Source organism: Rhincodon typus, chromosome 35, assembly GCF_021869965.1.
Source record: "Rhincodon typus isolate 14 chromosome 35, sRhiTyp1.1, whole genome shotgun sequence".
NCBI classification, from domain to species: Eukaryota; Metazoa; Chordata; class Chondrichthyes; order Orectolobiformes; family Rhincodontidae; genus Rhincodon; species Rhincodon typus.
This window is the reverse complement of record NC_063366.1, coordinates 16,248,535-16,258,842: the sequence shown is the minus strand read 5'-3', so window position 1 is coordinate 16,258,842 and position 10,308 is coordinate 16,248,535. Positions and strand designations below refer to the sequence as shown.

The following is a 10,308-nucleotide window of genomic DNA, read 5'->3' as shown; positions in this document are numbered from 1 at the left end:
TCAGAACCTTCTGAGGAAGGGTCACCGGACCCGAAACGTTAACTCTGTTTTCTCCTCCACAGATGCTGTCAGACCTGCTGAGCTTTTCCAGCAACTTTGTTTTTGTTCCATGTGTCACCCATCCCTCACTGGGCTGGAGAAGGTGGTCATGAACTGCCTTCTCAAACTGATGTAATCCATGGGGTGAAGGTATACCCACAATGCTGTTAGAGAGGGAGTTCTGGGACTTTGACCCTGTGACAGTGAAATTTTTCCAAGTCAGGATGGTCTATGAGCTCGGAAGGGAACTTGCATTTGGTGGGGATGTTTTTTTTAAACTCATTCACAGGATGAGGGTGTCACTGGCTAGGCAGCCGTAATTGCCCAGAGGACAGTTAAGAGTCAAGCACATTGCTGTGGGTCTGGAATCACACGGAGGCCAGGCCAGGCCAGGGAAGGATAGCAGTTTCCTTCCTGAAAGGACATTAGTGAACCAGATGGGTTTTTCCAACAATCAACAATGGATTCACAGTCATCATTATATTCATAATTCTAGATATTTACTCAATTCAAATCCCACCATCTGCAGTGGCAGGATTCAAACCCAGGTCCCCAGAATGTCGTCTGGTCTTTGGATTAACAGTCCAGCTATAATACCACTGAGCCATCACCTCTGGAGTACTCCCAGCCATCTGCTGCCTTTGTGCTTCTAGGCTTCGAGGAGTCAGGAGGTGAGTTACCCTGTGCAGAATTCCCAGACTCTGAGAATTGACCGGCTTGAGAAGCCATTTCAGAGGACATTTAAGAGTGAACCACATTTCAGTGGGTCAGAAGGTCACGTGACCAGACCAGGTAAATGACCTAAAGAGCATGATTGAACCTGTATGGGTTTTAAACAATAATTAATGATAGCTTCATCCCTGATACTAGCTTTCAAATCCAAATCTTTATTAAGTGAATTTCAACTCCTCCAGCTGCGCTGGTAGGGTTTTGGACCATTGTGCCCACAGCTCTGGCCTGGTCTGCCGAAGTGCTAGTCTAGTGACATTACCAGGAGGTTACCAGTTCCTTGTCTAGTGCATAGTCACTTGAGGTCACAGTCGAATGAGTGCAATTAACTCTGAGCCCAGTCAGTCACCAAACTTTCTTTATTCACAGGGACAGCAGTTAAAATTCCACACTTTTTTAAGAAAAAAGACAAAAATAGTAAAGGACATGACAAAATTAAAAGCGGGAAAAAAAAATGCTGACATTTCTGAAAGGAAAGCCGAAACACAGGCTTCATAAAGGTCCATTACAGCTGCTGAAGTACTTTTTGAAGTGAAGACACTGTTGTGATGGAGGGAAGTGAAGCAGTCAATTTGCACAAAGCAAGCTCCAACCAATAGCAAGGCGATCATCTGTTTCAGTGAGAATGCTGAAGACAGAATCCTGCCCCTGTCCCCATGCTTACCTTGATGCACCCCCTCCCAACCAAATGGCTCTTACTTTGAAAGACCAAATGTAAGGATCACGTGCCTCCAACTTGACAGAGAGCACCATGCCTCGGTTTAATGTCTCCATATTGACACTGGCAGTACCAGCCTCAATATTCTGGCTCAGGTTCTCCGGAGGTGATTTGCTTCCACAACCTTACAGCATGCAGGACATGGCCAACACACAGGATTCTGAGGTTCCCCTTTCTACCAGAATCTAAGCAGTGCCAAGGAGCATCTCCAACCCTGACCAGTTTTAAATTCCATAAATATTATAAAGCAGAGGTGGCCATAAAAAATACTTCCGTGTGCAGCACCACAATTTACACACACACATATACATATACCTAAATATATATATATATATAATTTGTTTTATATATATACACTTAAATATTTCTTTCTTGTAAAAATCGTCAGCATGCCCTGATTCAAAGGTAGGTGGGTTTAAAGCTGGCTTGGCTCAGCTGTAGGTCAGTCTTGTTTGAAATGTCCAGCTGGTCACGTCCTCGGCAGGTTTGGGATTGTGTTCGTCAGTCCTTTCCGCCCCCCCACCCAACGACGACTTTGGTTCATTCATTCCCACACGTCTGCTTGCAGCCTCCCCCCCTCCCCTCCCCTCCCACACACCCGTCCTGAGTCTCTGCCAATCGGTTGGAGGAGCGGCGGCTGGAGGGAGGGCGGAGAGTGGGTGGGGGGTGAACGGGTTGGGGGGGGGTGCGGGTGGTCAGAGGAGCTGGGTCAGACGTCAGAGGGCACGCTGAGGTCAGAGGGCACGTCGATGTCAGGGAGGGGGATGGGGACAGAAGTGGCGGCGTGGTACAGCTTGGCACAGGCGTTGCGGTGGCGCGTGAAGCTGTCTCGCCACATGAACTTCTTGCCACAGTAGTGGCACTCGTATGGCTTGTGCCCGGTGTGGATCTTCATGTGACCCATCAGGTGGTGCTTCATCTTGAACTTCTTGTTGCAGATGGGGCAGCCGAAGGGCCTGACATTGAGGTGCATGCTCATGTGCCGGTCCCGCTGGCTCTTGTGGGCGAAGCTCTTGCCGCACTGGCAGGGGTAGAGCTTGTAGACGGCGCCGCCGGGGAAGTCGGAGCCAGCTGCTGCTCCCACCTGCCCGGAACTGGGGCCTGGCTCGCCCAGTACCCCGTAGGCACCATTCTCCTGGATCTCGCCGGGCAGCCCGGAACCCTGCATGACCGCGCTCCCGGGGCTGCCCCCTGCTGGCCGCTCGAAGTGGAAGTCGTCCGAGGATCCGTAGTAGTCGACGGGCTCGTCGTAGCTGGGGTCCTCAGCGAACTCGTCGTACTCCTCGGGTGCGAGGTGCTCACCGAAGTGGGCGGGCATCTCGTGCCCAGGGTCCTCCGGCTCCCTCTTGCCCATGGGTGGCACCAGCACAAAGTGCCGTTCCTCGTCCTCCTCCCCCCCACCACCCGGTGACCGCCCGCCCTCCACCTTGTCGCTCTTCACTAGGACCCAGCGCTTGTGCGGCACTATGCTGGGCTGGCTGTAGGCCTGCAGCGGGTAAGGGCAGTCGGCGCCATCGCTCAATGCCCCGGCCTCGCTCTCCCGGCCCTCTGCCCCGAACCTCTCCCGATCGGCCGAGTTGCTGATGACATTGTCCTGCTCGGTCTCTTGGTGTGGCGAGGCTGGGCCCTTCTGCCCGTCGTCCTCCTCGTCCTCGTCCTCCTCCTCATCATCCCCTCCACCCGCCGCCCCTTCCTCCTCCTCCTCTTCCTCCTCCTCCTGATGCTGCTGCTCCTGGTGGTGGTGGTGATGGCCCTCCACCTTGATGCCGTCATCCTCAGGCCTCTCGAACTTGGTGGGCAGCTCGGGCCCGTGCCAGGGACTGAGGTAGTTGCTGCTGCTGGGTGACTGGTTCTGGCTGGGGGCCGGGGCCGGGGGCTGACACTCCCGCAGCAGCTCGGTGCACTTGTCCACCACGTGCCACATCTGCAGGAAGCTAGCCACTGTCAGGTAGCTGACGATGTCGGGCGACAGGATGGTCAGCTTGCCCGTGTAGGATGAGGCCAGCACGTTCTCGAAGGCCTTGGGGCTCATCACACTGGGCAGTACGATGCGGCTGGCGTTCTTCAGGAGCACTTGGTCGTGGAAGTAGGGCGAGGAAGCAGCCAGAACTGCCCGGTGGGCCTTAAACATCTGGCCCTGCAGGTGGATGGTGATGTCGCACAGCTTGCCCTCTATCCGCTGCTGGTTCAGCTTCCTCAGCAAGTTGTTGCCAAAGTTCGGGAACTCCACCTGAAACATCCCAGGCTCCATGCGGGGGCGTCTTCTCCAAAGCCCAAGCGGTCCCTGCGGTAACGGTGGTGGGTCAGGGAAGGGGAGGGGATGGGGGCAAAAACAAACCAAATTAAAGTTTGCAAGAATGCACATTACTGAAGACATAACCTGCCAAATGGCCAAAAAAGTAACTGCCTGGTAATAATAAGCTACACTCCCACGTTCGGCATCCCACTGGAGTCAAATATCCTATCCTCTGCCCAGCTGGACAACACTTTTTTGAGGAGGTAAAAAGCAAGTTAAACAAAGGAGAGCCAGTGGACGTGATCTATTTGGATTTTGAGGAGGCCTCTGCAAAGTGCTGCCTGTTAAATAAGATACGAGCCCAAGGTGTTAGGGGCATGGTACTGGCATGGATAGAGGATTGGCTGACTGGCAGAAAGCAGAGGTCAGTGTTGGGACCAAAACTATCCAAAACATTATACATTAACAATCTGGATGATGGAACCGAGGGCAAAGTCGCTAAGTTTGCAGGTGACAGGTGGAGGGGCAGGTAGTGTTAAGGAAGCAGGGAGGCTGCAGAAGGACTTAGACAAGTTAGAAGAGTGGGCAAAGAAATGGTAGATGTAATCCGATGTGGGAAAGTGTGAGGTATGCACTTTGGTAGGAAGAATAGAGGTGTAGACTATTTTCTAAATGGGGAAATGCTTCGGAAATCTGAAACACAAAAGGTGTCCTAGGTTTTTAAGGTGTCCGAGTTCAGGATTCTCTTAAGGTTAACAAGCAGGTTCAGCTGGCAGTTAGGAAGGCAAACACAATGTTAGCACTCCTTTCATTTACAAGAATGATCTCGGGGATGGAGGGCTTGTCATATTATTGCTGGAGATTGTCAGCTCCCTGACAGTGGGCAGCTTCCTCCAGATGTGGCACATTGACATTTACCAAATGCAGTCTACAGGGAAGTTCGTAGACAGCAGTTGAGGACTCTATGCCTGTACTCAATGAGTTTAGAAGGATAAGGGGGGATCTGCTTGAAACTTACAGAATATTGGATAGAGTGGATGTGAAGCATATTTCCACCGGTAGGAGAGATTAGGACCTGAAATCATAGCCTGAGAATGAATGAACAGCGCTACAGAACTGAGATGGGGAGGGATTTCTTCAGCCGTAGGGTGATTAATCTGTGGAACTCATTGCTGCAGAAGGCTGAGTGTGTACGTAAGACAAAGATTGTGTTCTTGATTGTTAAGGGGATCATGGGTTATAGGAAGAAATCAGGAGAATGGGTCTGAGAGACATATTAGCCATGATTGAATGTTGGAGAAAACTCGATGGGTCGAATGTCCTAATTGTGCTCCTACGCCTAGGGTCTTATGTCAAATCCCACCTGCTCCAGAGGTACATCCAATCGAACTAATGAACAATACTGTGGAGATATATAGAGTGCTGGAGTAGTGGCTACATCCCTAAACCAGTAGTTTAGGCTCTTGCTCTGGAGTAATGGGTTCAAATCCCACCCTAACATGTTGGAATTGAATACACTTGGTGCTGTGGGTCAACCTAACGAATAGGAGATCCTGAGCTTGAAACTCAGCGAAGCCTATTCCATTTTAACAAGTGTTGTAATGGTGTCCCCTCCCTGGGGCTCAGGTCCCAAGCTCTGAACTGCTGTCTACGAACTTCCCTGTAGACTGCATTCGGTAAATGTCAATGCACCACACCTGGAGGAAGCTGCCCACTGTCAGGGAGCTGACAATGTCCAGCAATAAGATAGTGATCTTGCCAGTGTAGGCAGTACTGACTGCAGTGGAAATTCACTTACCCCGGCCCTCTCAAAATTTGTTCTTCAGGTAATGTATCTTCTTACTGTTTCAGAGGAACGTGTGCACCTCTGACAATGCCATCATTGGGTCCCCATCTACATTTGCCCTTGATGATGGTGAGCTGCCTTTGTAAATGGCTAGTCTGACTGGTATCTGGACCAGTTTAGAAAGGCTAGCTAGGCCTTTTCTGATAGGAGTGACTATGAATCTGGTGTCACATGGAGATCAGACCAATGAAGGACAGATTTCTTCCCTTTAAAGGAGTTAGTGAAGTGCGATGGTTTCTTACAGCTAGCTGCGATAGTTTCATGGTCATCCTGACTAAGGCATGCTTTCAATTCCAAATTTATTAATTAACTGAATGTAAACTCATCAGTGTGGCGGGATGTGAACCCGTGTTCCCAGCACACTATTAATCTCTATGACTAGCCCAGGGACATTACCAAAACATACCACCAAAAATGTCTAACACACGACTTGAAAGAAGGTTTTACATTGTCCTGACCCGAGATCATCGCGAGGCAAATTACAATCACAGGAAGTGCAGTCATTATTGTAACGCAGCACATTATTTACACACAGAGATATTTCAGCAATCTGATCATTAACATTCACTAAGTCTTTTCTGAGCCCGATCTGCTAATTGCATTGCATCGTATCCTGCAGATTCCTTCTCAGCCCCGTTGATATGCGTCAATGTTAGTGATTATGACCAGGTCAGTTTGTTTCAGTGAAACTAGATCTGCTGTAGCCCAATTGGTATGGGTTGAAGTCCTGAGTTTGAAAGCTCCAGGATCAATCTCAACGCCAAGCCCGATCACACAAAACAAAAACAAAGCTGCAGAACTGAGGGAGCGCTGCACTTTTGAAGGTGCCATCTTTTCGATGAGATTTTAAACCAATGCCCCATGCGTCTGCTTGAGTGGATGCAAACGATACCACGGCACTATCTTGAAGAAGAACAAGTGAGATATTCCCAGTGCCCGAGGCAATATTTCACCCTCTGTTAATGCTGCAAAAAAAAATTACCTGTTCATTATCATGTTACTGTTAGTCACAGCTTGATGTGCATAAATCGACTGCCACACCTGCTATCCTTAACAATAGTGACTACATTTCAAATATTAGCTGTAAAGCACTTTTAAATGTTACAGAAATTCAGGCCTTTTTGTAAAAATATTTTTGAGGAACGGGGGGCCAGGAATGGCCTGATGGCAGGAGTTGAGCCTTGTACCTGGCAACCCTCTCAACTCATGACTGAAACAAGTACAGTGTGCATAGACTTCCAGCAGTCAATCCACATCCAATTACTCAAGAGTGAGGCCCTTGATCAAGACAATACCTGAAGCACTCAAATATACTGAACAGCACAGGAGGCCATTCAGCCTCCACCCTGCACTTCCCTCCTTCTTTTCCCTAGGACATGAGTGCCTATAAAACCTCTCCTTCCTGCTACCTGTGCCAGTTCTCGGTCGTATCCATCTACTCTGTCCCATGATTGTTTAAAGTTTTGGTTTCCAAGGAGTTTTTAAAACAGAGAAGTAGGTGAAGATTATGCATTCTGCTTTCATCATTGTTTCTGATGGAAAGTTGTGCTAAAAAGAGAGATTGTCCTAATGTGGTAGATTGCTGTGAATCCCAACAACTGGATGAAACCAGCACCAAAACCTTATACAGGAAAGGGGAGGCCTGAACCAGCGGGAATACTTTAGAAAACACAAGTCTGAGGTGTGGTTTAGAATAATTTTATTCAAATCTAGGAACAATCAATAGGAGAGTGGTAAATATGTCCAATAAAGTATTCAGGTGAAACTTTAGTCAGACAGTGATCAGAACGCAAAACTCTCAACCATGCAGAGTATCGCTGAGGTGAGTATTGTAGAAGGTGCTCATGACCAAGTGAGACAAGTACACGAGAGTGAAAGGTGTATGAAAAAGGAATAAATAGATTTGTTGATAAGGTGAAATGAAGTAGGCAAGGAGCAGCATATTTGGCATAAATAGCATCCTAATGCCTGCTTCTGTGTTGATTCTAAATAACCTCTCCCTTCATTACTGTAAGGATCATTTTTAATCATTAGATAACAACTCACAGAGCAGCAGATATAGCTTTGACTTTCTGCCAAAGAAGGATGCCTGCTCAGAATTAACATGAAACTGGTTAAAGGCATCTGGGGGCTGTGGGTGTCTGCTACACACTTTCCCCACCTTGCACTTCCTCCTCCTTTTCGCATGGGTTACGGGGATGCCTATAAAAACCTTCCACCCAGGACTCTCCACTTTCTGGCTGGTTTAAAGGCTGTCATATTATTAACCAGCTAGCAAACACTTCCACTATTCACAAAGGCAGAAATCTGGAGATCTGAAATACATCTTACTGTGTAACTCACCATTTGGAAGGTGTCTCAGACCTGCTCTGGTCAGGAACATACAATAATTTCTTTAGCCTCCACTAAAGCCTCTCATGCCGTTCTACTTAACACCGTCTTCTCTCCACGCACTTGACATCATTCCAAAGGAAAGGCACTGAACCACAGTCATGACGCTGTAATCACGGCCAAACCATTAGTATTACCTCTATTTTGATTTTCTATGATTCTACAACCTTTGACAGCAATGCTTTAGATCCATTCTCGGGATGTGGATCTCTCATGCAAAGCCAATACACATCACCCACCCTGAGAGAAGCTGCAGGGGTGTGTTCTTCTTGAACCAATTCAACCCACTTGGTGAATGGGTAGCTGCAACGATAAATTTTATTAAATTAGGCAACTTTGGCACTCTAGCTTTAAATTTAGGATCAACAAAGTGGAACATGTCAGCTGTTCAGCAGTCTGACAGTAAGCCTGGGTGGTTTGATTGTTCAAGATCAAAGGAAGGCTTAGATTGTTTTGCTAAGAGCTTAGAGACATAGCCAGCAGTCCCTGAGCTTACAATGAGTATACAGGAGTCTCCCAAAGTCACAGGGAAGTGTTGTAGTTGTCATGCTGTACACTGCCCTTCTACTTTTATGATTTGAAGGAAGTTGAGAACAAGCAGAGCTAACTAAAGGCAAGTCCAATGTGTTTCACGTTGCCATGGGGAAAAGAGAGCAGAAAGAGCCATTGGGTTACAGGCCTCCCTACAAATCAACAAAGATCACAGACAGACAGCAGTTGAGTGTGCTTAGCATTATGAAGAGGCTGTTTTGGCTTTGCAAACTATTGCCATCCAGATAGAGGGAGACAGTGTCAGTCTCTCATTGAAGAGAGCATCCTGCAGCCGCATTGTAGCATGGCTGGGGAAGGAGGAGCATCAGAATCCGCTGATAGCAGGTAAGAAATTTTCTGGAATCCACTCAAAGAGCCTGGAAACAGGCACTCAAAGTTAATGCTGGGCAAAATGGGGATACAGGAACCTGATGGAAGCTGAGAGCAGTTGTGGACTGTTTGTTAAAAGTAATTCCAGGGAAGAGTCCAAGGGGTGATAAGTAAAAAGGGGAAACTGCATTCCCCATGGCAACACCCTGAGCAAAAAGTGGCGATGTCACCTTCCATAGTGTGAGGTAGAAGTGGCCTACAAAACAAAAATAGTGTTCAGTCAGAGCTCTTTTTTTTAGTAATTTGGTGCAGTAAAAGATTTCAAACAAAGAAAGCTTTCCATGTCATTCTTCTGGGTTGCAATGAAAGTTCTGATCACTTTTAAAAAGTCTGCACAGAGATCGAGACAGTGCTCCCACTGTGTTGTTTGGTAGCAAGCCCAGGTTATTGGTGATGAAGGAACAGCGATTAATGCCCAACACAGGATTAAGTTAGACTCAGAGGGGAACTAGTATGGTGGGATCCTGATAATGCCACTTTGCTTGACCTTCTACATGATACAGGTCACCGGCTTTGGAGATGTTGTCAAAGAAGATTTGACAACAACACTGAAGACAATACACGTTACAGTCCTGGTATAGCAGAGGCTGTTTAGTTTAATGAATGATCAATCAAGCAGACTACTTTGTGCTGGATGCCCATCAGGTGGAAGCCCTGGCTTGATCTACAGGTGGCGCTCACAACAGGATATTCATGCTCTGATCTGCTCCAACAGGCCTAGACATTTATAATAGCACTGGATCAAGTAGAGTTTCTAGTTTTGCAGCAAAACCCCTGAGGATGTTAATAGTGGGGGTGCCATGCTTTTAAAATACAAGCAGGAGATGGTTCAAACTCTTATTAAAGATAGTCAGTTAACACTTGTACAACATGAACGTAGCCCGCCACTCAGCAGCCAAGCATGGACATTGTCCAGGTCTGGCTGCGTGCAGACACAGACACCTTCAGAACCTGATGAGTTATAAATTCAGCTGAACACTGTGCAACCAGCAGATCACGTCCTCACTTCTGACTTAATATTGGAGGAAAGAGTATTAATGAAGCAGAGAGAAACAAACATCGGCAGTTATGTAGCACCCTACCTAACACAAAGTGGAGTCACTTCAGTAAAAAAAATGTGGCAGCCACTTTGCACACAGCAAGTTCCCACAAGCAGCAATGTGACAACCACCAGATAATTTGCTTTTTAATAATGTCAGTTGATTGTTGAATATTGGGTAGGGTTATTTCCCCTGTTTTTCTTCAAAGCAATGTCATGGATCATTCACCTAAGAGGACAGACAGATTCATGTTTAAACATCCTCATTCAAAAAATGCAGCCAACCCTGCACACTGACCCTCCAACAGCGCAGCACGTCCGCAGAACTGACCCTCCGACAGCGCAATGCTCCCTCAGTACTCACCCTCCAAATAACATGAGGCTGCCTC

The 10,308-nt window shown here is 47.6% G+C and overlaps 1 protein-coding gene across 4 annotated transcripts in view; it reads right to left on the bottom strand.

Annotated features, from left to right (window-relative positions):
- Nucleotides 1-1,109: 1,109 nt before the first annotated feature.
- Nucleotides 1,110-10,308, bottom strand: part of LOC109938637 (zinc finger and BTB domain-containing protein 43-like) — a 9,883-nt gene continuing 684 nt past the window's right edge. For 2 of the 4 annotated variants that reach the window (XM_048616709.1, XM_048616711.1), the window contains exons 2-3: nt 6,102-6,533; nt 1,110-3,770 (exon numbers count right to left, since the gene is read on the bottom strand). In XM_048616709.1, coding sequence (XP_048472666.1) covers nt 2,196-3,737 — 1,542 coding nt within the window. In that variant the 5' untranslated portion in view covers nt 3,738-3,770; nt 6,102-6,533 and the 3' untranslated portion in view covers nt 1,110-2,195. The remainder of the gene's footprint in view (nt 3,771-6,101; nt 6,534-10,308) is intronic. The other 2 variants (XM_048616708.1, XM_048616710.1) reach the window with 1 other exon arrangement.